Source organism: Biomphalaria glabrata, chromosome 7 (genome assembly GCF_947242115.1).
Source record: "Biomphalaria glabrata chromosome 7, xgBioGlab47.1, whole genome shotgun sequence".
Taxonomy (NCBI): Eukaryota; Metazoa; Mollusca; class Gastropoda; family Planorbidae; genus Biomphalaria; species Biomphalaria glabrata.
Window position 1 is genome coordinate 28,380,988 of NC_074717.1, and position 19,883 is coordinate 28,400,870.

General features: G+C 31.8%; 2 protein-coding genes across 3 annotated transcripts in view; one reads left to right on the forward strand and one right to left on the reverse strand.

Moving 5' to 3' along the window:
- Window positions 1-1,248, forward strand: part of LOC106064027 (ribonuclease P protein subunit p40-like) — a 10,942-nt gene extending 9,694 nt beyond the window's left edge. The window contains exon 9 of the mRNA XM_056034700.1: window positions 1,130-1,248. Coding sequence (XP_055890675.1) covers window positions 1,130-1,191 — 62 coding nt within the window. The 3' untranslated portion in view covers window positions 1,192-1,248. The remainder of the gene's footprint in view (window positions 1-1,129) is intronic.
- Window positions 478-19,863, reverse strand: LOC106064026 (probable ATP-dependent RNA helicase DHX35). Of its 2 annotated transcripts, none has more exons than XM_056034698.1 (26): window positions 19,746-19,863; window positions 18,851-18,932; window positions 18,114-18,259; window positions 14,832-14,924; window positions 14,447-14,524; window positions 13,268-13,372; window positions 12,032-12,093; window positions 11,635-11,704; window positions 10,974-11,033; window positions 10,740-10,783; window positions 10,501-10,569; window positions 9,913-10,009; window positions 9,770-9,801; window positions 8,842-8,923; window positions 7,761-7,857; window positions 7,246-7,299; window positions 5,344-5,442; window positions 4,801-4,925; window positions 4,014-4,068; window positions 3,753-3,848; window positions 3,512-3,606; window positions 3,336-3,413; window positions 2,452-2,581; window positions 1,155-1,308; window positions 648-759; window positions 478-535 (listed from the first exon to the last, which is right to left on the reverse strand). In XM_056034698.1, exons 2-26 carry the CDS (start codon window positions 18,924-18,926, stop codon window positions 497-499), a joined length of 2,148 nt encoding a protein of 715 aa, XP_055890673.1. In that variant the 5' UTR covers window positions 18,927-18,932; window positions 19,746-19,863; the 3' UTR covers window positions 478-496. The 2 variants fall into 2 exon arrangements, with proteins under 2 accessions (XP_055890673.1, XP_055890674.1); XM_056034699.1 differs by having other exon boundaries at window positions 19,810-19,834.
- Between the last annotated feature and the right edge of the window lie 20 nt (window positions 19,864-19,883).

Genomic DNA, 19,883 nt, shown 5'->3' on the forward strand with positions numbered 1-19,883 from the left:
TTTCGTCCTGAGACTCAGATATCTAGATAATGCTAGTTCCCAACCTCTTCATTGGTGATGTGGTCTTTATAGGTGATACCTAGGATCCTTCTGAAGCATCTTAATCTTTTTTTTTTCATTGTTAGAACCCTCTTCTCCAGATTTGCAAGAATATAAAAACATATTAGTCTAATTTTAGTGTGAAAGGCTAAGCCTGTGTCTTTTCAAATTATTTGGTAAATGTCTAGCGACTTTATTTTAACTTCATCTTATTCATAATATATTTATTGTGTAATATATGAGCTTCAAATTAGTGTTTAAAATTAATTTACTTAAGTCCTAAATAACACTGACTTGGAAAAGTGCTCTTCTAAATGTTTTTGATCCTAAAGATTATTTTAAAATGTGTTAAGATTGGGGTTTTTTTTTTTATAAAAGAATTTAATTAGACATCTAAAGACATACAAGCAGGGAAACTAATCAAACAAAAGCATCAAATTTTGTTTTGAAAATTTAATTATTTCAACTTAGTTCTCTTGGCAGCCAACTCTCGCTCCTAGAAAATGAAAAAAAAAAATTTAACATTAATATATATTAGATCCATTGTATAAATTTCACTAAAGGTATAGCATTAGCAACTTTAAAGTAGGGAGAATAAATCTATTTACAGTTCCAAACTGGTAAAAATGTGAAGCTATTTCTGACAGCCATTCTGGTTGAATCACTGTGATGTCTCTCATGTAATCTTTTTTAGTTTGTATGACTTCATTAAAGACAACCCTAGAGAAACAAAAGAATTCAAGGATTGTATTATGACAGTTTAACATTTCTGTAGTTCGGTCAGCACTGACTTAGCATTTATAGAGGAGTCTTCATTTATTTTAAACCAAAATGTAACAGAAGCCAATCAATACTTTAGTTACTGTGTATGTGCTTGTTTATGTGTCATTTGGTACAAATCTAAAACTCTACAGTACACTACAAAAACAATCTTTGTCTCCCATCCTTTTCTGAGACTTTAACAATTCAATTAAAAAAAAAAGCATAGATAAAACTTAGAATATTATTAAAAGAAGTGTGTAAAAACAACTAAAAATGTACAAAGCAATTGCTTTTATGAAAATAATCACGTATACACAATATTTTTCAGTTTCTGTAATGTCTCAACTACCCACCATAGTGGTGGCTCTTCACAGGCCAGGACTGATGTAGGGTGTATGTGCAAACAGTGGTCGTCTCGAATTGTTCGGTATTCTCCTGTGTAGCCCAATCTAGCAGCATTCACAAAAAACCCAGAGAGTATACATTTACACAGAGTTTCGGTTTTATCTGGAAGAAGAAAAGCAAATTGTATTCAAACATTTAACAACTATTTAAAACATAAACAAACTGAACAACATTACATGCAAAGTGGTCAGTGCAGGCTTGTAAATGTTACTTCATTTTTTTTTGGTGTTTTGTTGTACAACTTTTTGAGCAGAAAAGTAATGGTAATAGAATTTACTTGATTTCAGTTTTTATGTATACTCTTACAGCTGGTTATCTGGCTGACATACTTACAGGGTATACTCTTACAGCTGGTTATCTGGCTGACATACTTACAGGGTATACTCTTACAGCTGGTTATCTGGCTGACATACTTACAGGGTATACTCTTACAGCTGGTTATCTGGCTGACATACTTACAGGGTGGCTAAACCAGTTTGATTCTTTATTGCAAATTAATTAAGTACCAACCAGCACTTTGATGTCATCTAAATAAATATGCCCGTTTGTCTGGGATTTCATTTTATCTCATTTCAGAAGTGGTCGTTTTCTGCATTTTAGTTTTGTGGATGGTATTGCTGGTCCTACTAGTTCATAAGAAAAATTCTTAACTATATAGTTTCCCAGTTTGGCTGTTAAAGTAATCTAATGTTACCCAAGAGCTAACCTTTCTGGCAAATCTGAGAAATTGTTTGAGACAGGGAGATATGATTTGAATAGGATGAACTTTAGTTCATTCTGGGGGCATGATGGTGGAGTGGTTAAGTGCTTGGCTTCCGAACCTGGGTTAGAATGTCGATGAACACTGGGATTTTTTAGTTTCTGGTCAATTGGTTACCTTAGTTGGAGAAATTTTTAAAGGCGGTTGGTCGTTGTGCTGGCCACATGACACTCTGCTTGATAACCAGTAGCCAAAGAAACAGATAACCTTAACATCATCTGCCCTAAAGATCACAAGGTGTGAAAGGAGAATTTTTCTTTTTGACTTAGTTCATTCTAGAAAACTGAAGACATCATGTTATAGGCTTGATGTTCTATGTTATTACCTATTTCTTCGTTAGACATTTCTCAAGATCTTGAGATTTATCAAATTTGATTTACCAGGAAACAGTTGAGTAGCAAGTAATTAAAAAGTCTCATATTAAAGTACAATATTTACTCTTATATTTTTAGTTCAAAAGTTCATGAACACAAGTTTGCACAGACCTTCACATGACACAATTTGGATATTTAACTTGGTCAGCAATCTGCCCAGTTGGTTAGTGATTTCAGTGGCTCTGTTCAGACCTTTGTAGTTTAGGCAATGTTCATGACACCATCGGGAACTCTGACCAAACTGAGACAAGATGTTACTTCAATTTAATAAAGTATGTTATTTCAATTTAAGGCAATGATTGAAGGATTTAAAGCAATCAGATATGGATAGTTTAAATCAATGCTTATTACTAATCAGATAATCAAGAAATAGGCTTGCTGGAACTTTTGACTACCAACTAAAAGATTTAACCTTGTTAGAGTTGACATTCTCTATTGGATAGAAGCCTGAGAAAAAAATGTCTAAATTCACACCTTAAATTGGTTTCTGGCAGCATTGTATTTACCACCATTAATATCCTCACAAATTTCTATCTGATTGGCCTTATAGAGGCACTCTTTAGATTCTGAAGATTAAGGATGAGCGCAGTATTTCATATAAGCACTAACCCAGTAGCAACCTGCATCTTTTGCAAGGCTGACAAAAAAGACATTTTTTTCTTTGGGGGGGGGGGGGGGGGGGGGATATACTTAAGTTGTCTTTTTGTTGCCTGTGCCTATCTTCAACAAGTGCCTGTGCCTATCTTCAACAAGTGCCTGTGCCTATCTTCAACAAGTACCTGTGCCTATCTTTAACAAGTACCTGTGCCTATCTTCAACAAGGGTCTTTCAATGAGTCTCAGGTGTGAGTTTAGCTTTCAGAGGCCATCTGCTGGCAGCTGCTTTCCTCTAGGCGAGTGAGAGCAAAATGGTGCCCTACTGGCATTACTAACTATTGAATTGGCTCATTTTAGAACTTTATTTAGCAATCTGATGAAGACAAAAAAACTAGTTACCTTAAGAAAAGATTTATAGACATTAACTAAAGTAAGATGGTCTCCTTCTAAAACCGAGAACTTTCGTCTTTCTCTTTCCTGGAGAACAAAGGTAAATGTATAAGTAACACATATGACAGTGTCCCATTTTTCAGTTCGAAAAAAAAAATTGACCAATTAAAAAAAAAAAGACATACAGCAGCCATTTTTTTATCCGATGGAGTGACAAAAATGTTTTGAATCTGACTCATGGCACAAATAATTATGGCTTCTTCAGAGCAGCCAAACTCGCCTGTTGAAATAGGCAAAAATTACAATAATAGCATTCTGAATTTAAATAATTAGTGAAAAAAAAACTCTTAAGTAACTTAAAATTATTTTTATAACAATCAATTGAATGACACCATGACACAAAATGAAATGGTGAGAGAACAATACCTGAAGATAATAGCATCTTAGAAAACTGAGGACTCAATGGAAATTCAGCCATCTGCAGCCCCAGCGGTGATGTCAGATTGCCTGCTGAATCTAATGCTGTATATTGAATTTAAAAATTTAGGTTACATTTCCATATATATTTAAAACAATTAAAATATTTGCATTAGAATATTGTCTCAGTTAAATAATAGTCAGTTATTAGAACATGGTCAAGTTGTAAAACAGAAAATATTTACAACATATTATTTATAAAAACCTCACCCCCAAGTGCGTATAAGAGCTCCAGACCTCGGATCATGTTTTTGGCTGGTGGTGGCTAAGAGAAAAAAAAAAACATTTGACTTTCCTGGCTGCATTCATATATCCACCAAACAAGAGAAAGATTAAGATTATACAGGCCTTGACAAAAATGAATAGATAAAATGATAAAATGTTTTATTTTGATGAACAAGTTATCTGCTCATTGGTTTTAGAGTTTAAGCCTATAGTCACAGTCTTTCTTGCCCCTGGGACACACATAAGCCACAGGTTGGTACATTCATTACTTCCTATTCAATCTACAACAGCTGGTTTTATCTCAAAACCTATTTATGTCAAAGTAGGTGGCGTTGATATCTCTTTAGATTGCTTCACTACATCTATCACGGTGGATCAATGAAATATTTATGCAACCAAAAACTCACTAAGCAATGGATTTTCAGGAGGCGCAGTGGCCAAGTGGTAAAGCCCTTGGCTTCCTGAGTGATTTCGGATTCAAATCCTGTTGAAGACTGAGATTTTTTTATTTTGGGATCTTTAGGGCATCTCTGAGTCCACCTAGCTTTAATGGGTACCTGACATTAGTTGGGGAAAGTAAAGGCGGTTGGTGATTGTGCTGGCCACATGACACTCTTGTTAGCTGTGGGAAAACAGAAACAGATGACCATTACATCATCTGCCTATAGACCGCATGGTCTGAAAGGAGAACTTTACTTTTACTTACTAATGAATTTTCAGATATGTCCACTGTATAAGGCACTAAGCAAGTAACAGCATGAATTAGACTCACCGATAAAAAATGAAATCTTAAAATGTTGGACACTCCAAGAGCTTTTAACTGTAGTATAACTGGACCCAAGTCACAGCGTTGCATTTCAGGGACTGTTGAAGGTGACAGCTTCTCATAAGATTCTTCTGTTAATTATATGTTAAAATGATTCACTTTAAAAATGACTATTTGTACAGATGACAAAATAAATATGTACACCTACTATTGAAAAAAACATTTTCATATGTAAAACATTAAACTTTAAATATGCAAATTTAACTCTTAAATTCAGAATCCAAGAAAATTTCTATATAACTAAATTCTGGCAATAATATTATAAAAATTCTTCCTTTTTTAAAAGTATTTTTCAGCAAATTTTTATTTCAGAAATTTTGAAGTTGAGACTTTCAACATTTCAAATGAAACAAAAATAACTATTAAATAAATAAAAAGCAACCATTCTGACACAATTTCTATTCAGGTAAAAAATCAGAGGAGCTCCTTTGGATCATATCACATTTTGGTAAAAAGAAATGTATAGTTTAATTATAATACTATGTATACCTGTATAAAGTCTGTACGCTTTGCCTGCACGAACTCTGCCTGCTCTTCCAGCTCGCTGATCAGCTGATGCCTGAGAAATTGGCACTGTAACTAAACTTTCTACAAAGAAATACAAATTTAACAAATTTAAAAAAATAAACACATTAAAATTAGTAGTATTAGTAAATGGATGACTCTTGAATCTCTTTCCAATGTATTAAAAAATTATTTCATTTGGCTTTTCAAAAGTAAGTAAAACTGGACATGTACACTACCCTTTTCATCCAATCAGCTGTGATGGTATGTGTAAGATTTTATTAAAGCTCTGATGCCCTCCAATGTACTTATCTATTCTCTGTCAGCTGAATGAGAAACTTATCAGTTTATCTGCTAATATCTATAAAAGAATGGTGTCAAGCAGGAGTGTCTCCTAACTTCAATCCTTTTCACATATCTTCATTGGAATAATGTTTAATCTAAATGAAGCAGCACTGCAAGAAGGCATAGATGTCAACTTCTGTTTTGAAAGCAATTTATTGAACCTAAGGCACCTACAATCCAATACTAAATCTAAAGAATCTAAAGATTAACCATTTAAATAGAAGTCATGTTCCAGAAATCTCCCATTGGAACTGACTCAACAAGTTACTGTGAATGGTCAGTTTCTAAATTTGGTAGACCAATTAGTGCATCTGAGAAGCTCAGTATTCAATGACAAATGCCTTTTGAAGCTATCTAGCTAAGTTAGCAGCACATTAAGGCTGCCTTGAACTAAGTTAGCAGCACATTAAGGCTGCCTTGAACTAAGTTAGCAGCACATTAAGGCTGCCTTGAACTAAGTTAGCAGCACATTAAGGCTGCCTTGAACTAAGTTAGCAGCACATTAAGGCTGCCTTGAACTAAGTTAGCAGCACATTAAGGCTGCCTTGAACTAAGTTAGCAGCGCATTAAGGCTGCCTTGAACTAAGTTAGCAGCACATTAAGGCTGCCTTGAACTAAGTTAGCAGCACATTAAGGCTGCCTTGAAATGAGAGTAGGGCAAAAGAAGTCTCTCCCTATCTTAACAAAAATCCATGTTTATCAAGCAGTGGTTCTCACAATGCTTCTAAATGGTTATGACACCTTAGAGCTTTATATAAAGCACCTACTGCTTTTAAAATGATTCCAACAAAGGCACCTATCATTTATGGGTATTAAATGGCCAGACTACACCACAAATAATGATATTTGTGGTAATTAACACTGTTTGACAGCTGTGTGGGTAAAGCATCAGTCATGTATTAAGAATAAATGTAAGTCAAATGCATTTTTTTTTCAAGTAGAATGGTATACCTCCTTTCTAAACACATTAAAGACCAGGCCAGACATCAAATTGTCACATTGACATTGAGAAGAACAAATGTCAAAACAGAAGGTTTCCGGAAGATATTTTTATAAACCATACATATTAGCCACCACAGAAGTCAAGTGAAGACAGCAAAACGAGAACTTAACTCTGGGAAGACAGAATATATAGGTCACAGTTGGGTAAGCATATCTATGTGAAATATTGTATTCTTCTTTAATCTTTGAAAGTACAAAACTCCTGCAGTGTGGCAGCCAATAAACATGGCAGTATTGTATTCAATGTTAGATGCATAAATGATATGACCTGTGTATGCTGTCGTGAAAACAAAACCTTTAATAAAAGTAACAAAGAAATATAACAACCAATTAGCATTATTAATAAGATTTGTTTTATATTTCAATAATCTGGATGAAGATGTGTGTATAGAGAGCAAAAATTTTTAAATAATGGGATGTTTTTTCCAGTATTTTGTACAGGTAAACTCATGTTTTTTTTCTAACTTACATTTTCTCCCATTCATCTCTAATACATAATTCAAATCAATAATTTTGTAAGACATAATTTTAATCAATTACCTATTCCTGATGTTGGATTGTAAGCCTTCAGTTTAACAAAGCCAGTATCAATAACTGCAATTGGAAAACATCTTATAAATGTATAATGTATATTTATGGCCAAAAAAAAATTGGTTTGCAAAAACTCATACTGAAAACCTAAAATAGGTAGTTTTCATATTTTAAGAATATTGATTTTTTTTATAACTGCCATGAAAAAAAGATTTTCAATAGATGTAATGCTACATTTATATTTATTTTTCCATTACCAAGATCTTTCTTACAACATTGAATGTATATACATATAGAAATAATCAAGCTATTTTTGTCACTGTTCCATCTCAATTTGATCACACATGCTAATTGTGTTCATGTTCTACTAATTAATAGCATAATGTTTAAAATGTCTGCAGCCATTACTTAAAAGATCAAGAAGGCTACAAAGAAGAGTAAAACCTATATTTTAAAACTATCATAATTGGAAACAAGAATGTAAGTAATTGTACAAGCATCAAATGAATTCAACTTTGACTAACCATAAGAGATTCCTGGAATGGTGACTGATGCTTCTGCTATATTAGTAGCCACAACTATCTTACGAACATGTTGAGAAGTCCTCTCAAAGACTTTCATCTATACAAAGACAACATAATCATTTTATTTTTCTCTGGTTAGTATTTAATATTAGCAACAGTAGGCTGTATTTTTAAACATCTTAAATCCAGTTATAAATGTTCTTTAGGCAAGAGAATTTCACAGCACAAGTGATAGCAACAGGAATGGCTCAGCCCTTGCCAGATGTCAATGTGGAAAGAAAAAAGTGAGAAGACAGTGGCTTTCATCAGAGATGACATTAGCTTAAGTCAGTAAAACATAGTAACAAAGGGGAACAAGCCTAATCTGTAATTTATAATCATAATATATAATATTTATCAGAAGTAATTGATTATAGATAAAATATGTATTTAAAAATAAATTCTTGAGTGAGATGGCAATAATGGCCACTTTATTCATTTCTTTTTTTTTTTTTTTGTCCAGAGCCTTTTTGTATTTGTGCAAAAACAATAGTAATAAATAATGTTTTTAAAAAGTGTAACTAATCCTGGTATTACAACACTTTTTTTTAGTCAGATCTACCCTATACACATATATAGAATATTTTAAAAAGCAATAAAGATCCAAGCAAATCTAGTAGTATTAAAAAGAAAGGAAGAAGAATAAAAATGAAGGAAATTTTATTGTTTAATACATTAAGAAATACACTTTATCTAATAAACTATTTTATGGTAAAAAAAAAAATAAATTTTTTAAGAAAAATATGTTTAACATTTGTTCGACAGTTTAGATGTTCCTTCATAATTGAAGATTATATCCTAGCCTAACCTCTCTCAGGAATCCAGGACCATCCAGATCACATTCGAGAGCGCATACCACACAACCAGGCAACCATCCATACATACATTAGTTAATAAAAAAAAAGTAAAATCTAAAACTATTTTGTACTGCCAATCATACCCTTGAATCAAGTTGACTAGACAAACATAGCAGCAGATCTTTATTATAAGGCAATGAAAACAAAAAAAAAGATTCCATCTAAGACAGTAGATACAAACTGACTTGTTCATTAGCTGGTAGACTGCCATGCATGGGTAACACTTTCATCTTCATCTCCTCCTTCTTCAACTTTCGAGCCTCAGTTCTAAATATTAAAACACATCAGCATGAAATGGGAAACTTCATTAGAAATGGAACTATTTCAATGACATAAACAATGATGCCCAAAATACGGCCTGTGGTTCCATCCGGCCCACCGAAATTTCACCACAAAGTGTAGAAAATCCCTTCCCCAATTCCAAAATGAAAAGGTTGAAAATTATCTCTTTACTTATGTTAGGGCCCTCAATTTTTTTCAAATCGATTGGTAGTGATACCATGAGCTTTAACATTTGTACGTTTGAAATAAGACTATTAATGTAGAATCTACAAGAATATGTGAATGGACCTTTACTTTTTGTGGTACATGATAATAAGCCAACATATTTGATTTGTAAATAAAGTGTGGTGGCATTCTTGAATAAAAAGATTGTTAAACTACATCTAGAGATTGGAAGATATTGAAAATATTAACCAAAAAGAGACAAGAATATGAGTCATTGGTAAAGCTAGCTACACTGTTGCTCATATTTTTAGTACAAAAAATGAAGCCATTTTCTGATGCATGGCAAAAAAAGGAATAATCTCCCATTAATTAAAGTAAGTACTAGATCCACAGGTTACCAAATAGTTTCAGGTCAATTCATTTTGTTTTTGTAAATTTTCATATATGTGGCTAGGGACACCAGTGTCAAAAATTAAATTGGCCAGCAGGTCGATTTATGTTGGGCATCACTGATATAAACCATTTGGAAGTTATTTTGTATACATGAATGTCTAATTTAAAAAAAAGAATCAATGACTATTTGAATTATGGTTCATCATGATAATGTAATTTCAATGTGGGTTTCTTACTAGCACTATAAACTAAGACAAGTAAAGCCAGCCTTACATGAGCTGTGATACAACATCTTCAACTTCTCCCTGGAAACAAATATGATTAAGAATATTTATTAAAACACACAAAGTTAACAACTGATTGATATTATGGTGTCACGCCTTAGCCAAACTAAAAAATAAGTTGAATCAACTCACCATTCCAGTCAGAAAAACAATGATGTCACCTGGTCTTTCATTGAAGTGAATTTTCATCACACACTCGACTGCTGCTTTCATATAATTGGGAACTGGGCTGAACAGATATAATCAATTTTTAATTATCAAAATAAATATGTAAAAAAGAATATTATATAATTTAAAACATATCCACATATTTACCCATTTGTTTATATTTTACTTTGAATATATTCCTAAATTTAAATATTTTATTGTGTGTGGTTGTATATTTAATGTATTTTAATTTCTTTTATAACAAAATAAAAGCATTTCAATGGATCAAAAACAAGCTTTATCACAAAATGATCAGCATTTTTTAACAGTAGAATCTAAAATGTAAGAATTTATTCAAGAGGAAAGAATTTTAATGAATAGCTCAATAATTTAAGTTTTTTTCTAGGAAATCTGAGCAACTATTATGGGTTTAAGATATAAATATTAATCCTGAACAATAAATGTTGTTCTCTAAATTAATTTATTATAAAAATTGGAGAACAAAAAAAACTTCCTTCTCACAGAAATAGTCTATATAATTGATGCTATATAATTAATGCTGGTGAAACTTACTCTAAGCTGTAATGAACATCTACAGGATATTCTCTTCCTTCAATTGTCAATATGGCTGCTGTGTCCTTCCTTAAAACAAAAATGTGATGAATTAAAAGTTAAGTCATGTGACTTGTCTATTGTAATGACAGTTTATATATTTGTATTTTTATACATTATCTAAAGTAAAATGATCAAGACATCATGCAGGAATAAAACAAAATTTAAAAAAATGTTGTTTTTTTTAATTAAAAACTTACTCTGGATCATCTGTCTTATTTTTATTGAAGAAATTTTTCATTTCCTGTTTTGAAATACAGCAACATGATGTGATGTAGCTATAACTACACATAATTGTTTATTAAGATATATTTTTTTAATTTGATGACTCAACAAATTAATAGTACACAGACTAGCTCAAGACATAAATTTACCTATAATGAATAATTTTCTTTTGTAAAAGTTAATATACATGACAACAACAAAAATGTTACCTCTGCATTTAATGTTGCAGATGCTACAATGAGTCTTAGATCTTTTCTTTTTTTCTGGATCTAAAAAAAGGTGATTATATTTTTATCAGTAAAATGATCAAATCTGGAAGAAGAGAAAAGTCACTTGTTGTCACAGAGAAGTGCATAGAAGACTAATACATAAAGGGCTGGTCATGTGTGTGTGTGAGCCTGTGTTATACATATGAAAGTTGCTCCTGTTTGCACCTATATTGTTATTGTTATTGTAATCATGTTGAGGTCGACCAATAAAATTATCTTATCTCATAAAATATTTTCATGCAAATATTATTTTCATTATGAAGTTAAAGTTCATACTTTAAAGAATTGAAGATCTGATAAGCTTATTGAGCAGACTAATTGGATTCTAAGGCTAACAAGGTTGTAATGTGATTGGGACAATAACTTTCACTTTTATCTCCCCAGCAAGTGTTGATTGGTAAAAGAGCACTTGACTTTGTGCCACCATGACCCAATGTTTTAATGTAATCTAGGCACATTTAGTATCAAACTAAGACCAAATCAACAATGCTTAATACATTCAGAGTTCAATTAAATATATGTTAGTTATATAAGTTAAGGATTTAAGACCTGAATTTCAAATAGACGTAGTTTAAATGTTAATATGACAGTATCAACAGACCTTTCTTAGCAGACCTAAAATGACATCTGTATTAATAGCTCTCTCATGGGCTTCATCCAGTAGAATGATGCTGTGAACATCAATTTTAATGCTAGATATTAAATGTGACAAGGAGAATGTTTGAAGAGATGCTAATTAAAAAATATGAAAGAATCTTTTTTTTTTATTTTCTTTTATGGACTAGCTAAATCAACACAAAATCTTCAACTGTCTTTAACTGTCTTTAAGGACAATCTCTAAACTAAAAAGCCTTTTGTATAGGTATAGTATTCCTCCTTTACTTATAGTACAGTCACTGACACTTTTTTTTGCATTTAAAACTAGCAGAGCATCATTCTATCTATCAGTCTATTAGCGACAGACTTTCCCAATCATTCAAACATTTATAAAGCGGTACCTGTATTTTTGAAGTAAAGGATCCTTCATGATTTCTCGTATCATAATACCATCTGTCATAAACTGTTGACAAAGAGAGATTTAAAAAAACAATAAAAAGTTTATTACAAAAGCAATATGTAAGTATAAGGAAGAATATAAGGATTTATCAATATCTCTTTTATTACATGAATGTATTTACTACATAAAGTTCCTGATGTGGATGTACTTTCCAACGACTGTGCGAAAATCTTTTCAATTGTGAGAGAGGATTAAAGGGAGATAATATTTAGACATTATGGTTAATAAATCAAAACAAAGTATGATTTATGGTCAACATATAGCAACTGAGAGGCAGCATTTATGTATTAGAAAGAACCAATCCTGGGAGATATCCATGTTTGTTAATAGTGAAAGGTTTTAAGCATATTAATCAACTATTGTGTATAAAAGAAAAAGAGGTTCAGTATTCAGGAGAAGATTCAGTCCAAAGAAGGTAAGAAATTACACATGAAGACTATCTGCATACCACCCAAAAAAGGTTTGAGCAAAAAAAAAAAGCTTCCTAATGAGAGTAAGGTTTGTTAACATATGAGATTCTTTGATAACGACATTATGACATTTCAACCACCTAACTAGCACTAAGACTAAGACTGCTTTATTGATCCTTATGGAAATTTGTTGTGATTACATAATACAAGGGCTCTTTTCTCATTATCATATAAAAACAACACAACAGGAACATTCACATAAATAGAACAGACACAACATAAAGAGTTCATTGAGCGACCACACACAGGCATCTTGGTCCTTTGCCTCTTTTTATCAACAAGTGGCGTTGATATAGTATGATTCACAGCCACCAAAGTAATTTTTTTTTAATACAGTCTCTTTAATAAAGATTTCTACATCAACAAAGATTCTTTTTGGCATCATAACTGTGCATTCTACAAAGCATCAGTCATGCAAAGATGTGAAGGAAAGATGCCACCAATAAACTGTTTGGACAGAGTGAAAATCAAATGCAAGCTGCTCTGTCATAAAAAAATTTCAGCAAGACACTGGCATAAAGAAATGTTCCAGAATAATATTCTTGTACATTTTTAGAGTCAGAATGTTCTGCACTAAAACAGAGGCACCAACAAACAACAACATGTAACTAAAATGTCCTGAGTTTTGGCCTACAATTAAGTAATATTTAAAACTAAACAAAATTCAAAGTGTACCAGGTCTCCATAATGTCCCTGATAATTATTACCTTCACCCTAGTCTTCTCACTGTCACAGCATTCATTAAATCTGATCAAGTAACCAATTTCATCTCCTAGTATTGCTCCTCTTTCTTCTGCCACTCGTGTAGCCACCTAGCAAGATGAAACAAGCAGTTTAGTATAAATAGACTAGTTTATTATTTTATTCTTCACAGCAAAAATATTTTTAGCTGCATTCTCTAGTGTCTCGAAACTTTAAATTACAGAAAATTTTAAGAGTGACTTTTATTTGTTATCTTAACACTTTGGCACAATTTCTTGCTACTTTGTGGCAACGTTTCAATGCACTAGACTTTAGTATGTTTCAATTTCTTGCTACTTTGTGGCAACTTTTCAATGCACTAGACTGTAGTATGTTTGTTTTACATTTAATGCAGCAGTAAATAATGACTGAAATGAAAATTGCCCAACGAAACTGTTACCACAAATGGGCAGAGGGAAGTAACTGGAGCCTAAACCAGAAAGCTTTAGGTAGGAGTGGGCTCATTAGCCTTGGCTGGCTACCCACCCAGGAGAAGGAAAACTAATCTTCTTGATGCTAACTTCAATTTGATCAACAAAAGTAAATGCTATTCAGTTTCGTCCCGAGACTCTTTAGGAGACAAATATTTATTAACAAACTAATCACAATTATCAATGATAAATAGCCAAAAAATATACTTTATTAATTTATGAAAGTAAAACATTTTATCAAAGACTCTTTTTTTTTTTAAGCAAATAGTTTTACCATGATGAAGCATTTATGTATTTCTTAGTAATTGCTGCTAACTTAATACTTACTATAAAATAATGTAAACAATCTCAGGACTATAAAAATACATATTGTGGTTTATGTATGGATTAGTTTTTAAGTACATATTATTTTCATTTATAATAATAATAATAATTATAGCTTTTATATAGTGCTACTTTCATGCTTATAGTATCCTCAGAGCGCTATGATCCAATCTCATTTGTGGACCATGGGGGGGAAGGGATATCTGGGAGAAGGTTTTCCGTGCTGCCTGTAGGCGCTCAGTAAACAAAAACTCTGCTCGAGTTGGGTGTTGAATCTCAAGCCCCCTTTAAAGGTAGACAAGCCAAGCTAAGTTCAAGTGTACTTAGCCTCTCAACCATGCTTCCCACATTTAGAATATTATTAATTTATTTATTTGTTAACCTACTCACTGTGACAGCAGCAACTCGTCTTGGTTGTGTAACACCAATAACATATCCTTCTGTGGCCCAGCCAGCTTCCAGAAGATACTAGAAATGATTTTTTTTCATTAAATTTAGGGTTACAGTAAAGTTGCTAAAGGCGAAATATTCCTTAAATTCATCCTGTTAGCTTTTAATGATCATCTACAAGGGTCATTAAAAAGAATGTTGGTAATACAACCCAAATTTCAACTAAACAGCAAAGGAAAGATACCTAGGGTCTTCATATCAACAATTGAAAACTAAAACCCAAGTCTGTAGCTCTAAAATCTGAATAATGGTATTTATATTTCAACAAATTGAGGTTTGAAGCCCTAAATATGAAACAAGATATATGTTAAACAGAATGACTTACCTGAGGTATCTGGGTACTCTTGCCACATCCAGTTTCACCAATGATGATGAGAGTCTGATATTTTTCAACTAAGTACAAAATCTGATTGCGATACTTCAAGAGGAGAACAAGCCAAGATTTAAAAGGTGAAATTACAATATTAATAAATATAAACACTATTCACAGATGCATATTAAAAAACTAAACTAAAAGCTTTGTACAAACCACACTATAAACTAAACAGTTGAAAGGAATAAAAAAGGATATGTTTTTGCTACTGAAGCTAATGAGCATTGAATCTTCAACCAAATTTCGTTAGCTGGTTTTTATCATGCTTATTAAAAGGTATAGTTGAGTATTTTGTTGTTTAAAGAAATGACTATTTAATATAACAATACTTTTCTCCAACATAAGGAGTTATCATGTAGATGCTATTCTGAGCAACAAGACTTTTAAGAACAATTATACTTTAGAACTTATACACACATTGTCTTCCATTTTAATTATTTCAAGAATTTTAAATAGTATTTGTTAGGATATAGAGGCTTGGCTACAGAATATTCTGAGCTCTAATCCTACTAAAAGCAAGGAATTTCAAATTAAAAATTTTAATTTTAAAACATTTCTGGACCACTCATCTTTGATGAGTAGCTGACAATTTTTGTGGAAATTAAAGTTGGTTAGTTCATGTGCTGAACTTATGTCACCATGGTAAACCACTGTTGAGAGGTCATGTAAACCAATGGTGGGTTCAGGCTTATGTGCTTAACAAGAAATGGAAATGCCAGCACTAGAAGACTTAATTTGAGTAGTGATGGGCAAAAGTTAACTAAAAAGTTAGAAACTTTTAGTTTAATTAATTAACTAAAAAAAATTAATTATGGCCAAAGTTTAATTAGAAAAAAAAATTTAGTTTAATTTTGTAGTTTAATTAATTTTTTTTAGTTACTAACTAAAAGGTTTAATTAAAATTTGTACAACTTTTCAATATGTGGTCAGGGTTGAAACGCACATCCCTATTTTCTGGTCATGTGATATCAATAACTTTATAATTAACTATTGTTTGTCGTAAATGAATTGATTAAAACCACTAAATATTGACCTAACTCGCTAATCCGATTCCCACTGTAAACAGAAATTAAACAACATTTGCAGCAAACAATAACTTATTAACTGCAGGAACATCAAATACACCTTTTTTATAGCTTAAACCTTAGAGGAAGCCGAAAGGTATAATAGATTCTAGTCTTAAGACTTATTATTGAGATCTAGGTCTAAATAGACAGTTAGGCCTATATAGAACTAAAAGCTCTAGAAAAAAACAACATCTTAATCCACACCTTGACCATATCATAAATAGACTGTGTCCAACTGATTTTAACAACCTGGTCAGCTAGACGTACACATGTAGGCCTAGTGTACTGTATGTGTGTGTCACAACTATCTATGTAAATGTATAGTAAAAATGTTCTCTATCTAATAGCGCCGCTCTCATCAATAGGTGATGACGTCATTTTCGAGATTTTTATTGTGTGTACTAATTGCTACCCTAAACTTTGGTTATCTTCATAGTTGGTGAACATTCATCTTGACTAGAAGATACTTATGTTACCATGAATATTTGTATATAAATACACTGAACCTTTCATAGAGTCTTTGTCTTGAAATATTGTTGTCGACAATATTAATGACATCATAATTTAAGGTGATTATTCATGTTTTTAATACTAATTAAGTATTTATTTGAATTATACTATAAGCATTGATTTTTCACATTATACTATATGTACTTGTATTCATTTATCATTATCAGTTGTCATATGTCATTTCATTTGTATAAATCTCATTGGATTTAATTTATAGTTTAATTATAAATTATCATACACATCATTTATTAGTTAATGTACAACTGGGTGTGTATGGTGTTAGGCTGAACCTTGGATCTTATAAAAGTAATATTACATTATAAATTACTTATAACACACATGCACATTGCAATTAATATTACTTTTAATGCCTAAACAATTTAATAATTTAGTAAATTAAATCTTAAGATCTGACATTTTTTATGGGGGCTCGTCTCTGTATTATGTTATAGTATATTTTTCAGATTCTAGACACCTGTTTGTATTACAGTACTACAGTGCTTAGTGGCTGTATTATCGGGATAAGGACTGCATTTTTTTAGTGAGACTTTATCTATGTCATTATGACACATTATTGTTGCTAAGATTGTATTTTGTATGTAAAAATATTTCTTTTATATACATTGATAAGATACATTTTTTTGTTGCATGACAAACTGAGTTGAATTGGTGGACCTATACTGGAGTTGTGATCTGCTTGTTGGGGTTCTCACGTTGTCCTGGTCTTACCGGCTGTTCCTTGTCATCACTACTCAATCTTCTTGGTGCTGAGGCAGAGTCTATCTTTGCAGGAGAAAGCACAGCTAAGTATTTTTTTTAAGTAGCTACTAACGATATATCTTGTGCTATAATTAGTTGTTCTGATTTTGCCTTTATAACTAAAATTGTTTGGAGATTCTTAAGATGGAGACAAGGTTTTTGGTTGATTCTCAATTTATAGCAGATGAGGAAGCGTTAGGATTTACAGGTGCTGAGTTGCAGAAGTATGTAAAAGAACAGAAGGAGGAATATGACAAGGCAGAACAAGCAAGACTGGAAAGGGAGGAACAGCTTAAGAAAGAGGAACAGATGGGAAGAAAGAGAGGCCATGGAGAAGGAGAAGGACGAAAGAGAAGCTAAAAAGAGGCAAGAAGAATTAGAATTGACAAAATTTCAGGAGAGAATTGTTGAGAAGGAATTACAAAAAGGTGTTACGTCTGATAAGAAAGAAGGGAAAGTGAAGAAAGGGGAAGTGAAGACACAAGACAGACACAAAAATATTATTGACAAGTTGGACAAGAGATTTCAAACCATAAAAGAAGACGAAGACTTAATAGTTGAAACTTAGTTTTAGTTTAACTACTTTATTTTAGTTGAAACTTAGTTTTAGTTTAACTTTTTAAATATAGTTTAGTTCCCATCACTAAATTTGAGAGAAAAGAGTTTTTTATATAAAAAGTCCATACTTCAAACCCCAGATTCTAATTTGAATTGGTAATGAAAGTAGAAAATTATAATCACACAAAAGAAAGAAGTTTAAGGCTAAATGTTTTGTTCTTAAACAAAAGAAGCTTGAGAACACTGCTTGCCAGTTGTGGCCATTAAATGAATTATCAAACAGAAGAACAAAAAAACAGATAAGTAAACAAACATAAAACCTAGAAAACGTATGTGTCACCTGAAAAACTGGCAATTTCTGTCGCTGCTGCTCAATGGACAAATTTTTAAAAGGATTGTAAACAATATTAGGGACTGAATTATCTCCAAGTTCAGCTGAAACATTTTTTTCTTCAGATATCTTGGACAATCCTGGCCCTGCAGTACCTATATAACACATGAACCAAAAAAGTTTTTTAAAAATACAATTAGTAATGTGAGAATAAAAATATCAGTGTTAAAATCATTTTATTATTTAATGAAATTAATGTAAAATGTATATAAAAAGTAAAGATCCCCTTTCAGACCTTACAATATATATATGGGGCAGATGGTTTAAAGGTCATCTGTTTCTATGGCCCAAGGAAATTAAAAATCCCAGTCTTCACTAGAGTTCAAACCCGAGACTCCCAGTTCAGAAACCAAGTGCTTTACCACTCAGCTACTGCACCTCCCAAAATGTATGAAGTTGGATGTATTGGCTACAAAACCCAACCCTTGGCCATCATTATATAAGCAACAAAATGATTAGTTAAAAGGGGAGCTAAATTGTCTTTCTCAAGCATAATGCATTGCTATTGATAAATATAATCATGTAAAAAATTCTTAAAACTACAATATAATCAGATAAGATTTATTTAATATTTAATTATGGCCAATCAACCATAAAGTAATTAATTTGTTATAAGATTTATAAATATAAAAACTTAACTTTCAAAACAGATACTATACACATTTTAAAAAAAAAAGGGAGAGTACCAGGTTTCCAGAATCGTGGTTTAGCACTGTCAACAACTGTCATTTTGTGTGACTCTTTACTGTGCCTTTCACTCATAGCAACCTAGACAGAGTGAGAAATTAGCTTTTCAGTTATCCTAACAGACATGAATGAGTAGACTTGCAGTCTTAAAAATTAATTTAATATACCACTGTTTTGGTTACAAATCTCATTGTATTGACATTCTAGTGCTTATCTAGAGTCTATAAACTTAATATAGATCTATTAATCTAGCTCCCCTTTCAAACATTGCAACCTATGGGGCAGCCAGATGATGTAAAAGTTTACTGTTTTGTGGCCCACAGTTAACAAGGGTGTCATGTGACCAGCACAACAACCCCTTTGATTGAAGCCAAGTGCTTTACCGCCTCAGCCACCAGCCTATATAGATCTATATTCTATAACTGCAACAACAACAATGTCAACATGATTCAATATCCGATGAATCAATGATACTTTTATTTATATTCAATCTAGCTTATTCTACATATATCATATATTACTAGTCTAGATTTAGGTGACTTTCCCTACACTAGTTATATCTTAAAATATCTAGAGAATCTAGAATTCTAGACCTAGACTAGCGGCACTAGTGACTAGACTTGACTAGAGTCTAGAGCCTAGATTAGTTATAGTATCTAGATCTAGTCTAGAAACTTTTTTTTTCTGCATAAAATTAAAATAAAATAAATGATTTAATAATAATCATTTAATAATCTAAATCTTAAAATAATTTTTAAATTTATAATATAAATAATAAATATACACTATTATTATAACTCTATATAATAATATATATATAGATTTAGATCTAGTCTAGATCTATGACTTATTGAAAGTTATTGACTAGATCTAAGAATCTAAGACTACTAGTACTAGATCTAGATGTAGTAGTGATTGAGTAGTAGATCTAGATGATAGATCTAGATTCTAGTTGTACTCTTGTTTTTCCCCCTCAGCAGTAATTATATTTCGTTAATATTTTAATGTAAACATTTGTATTTTTTAAGCAAT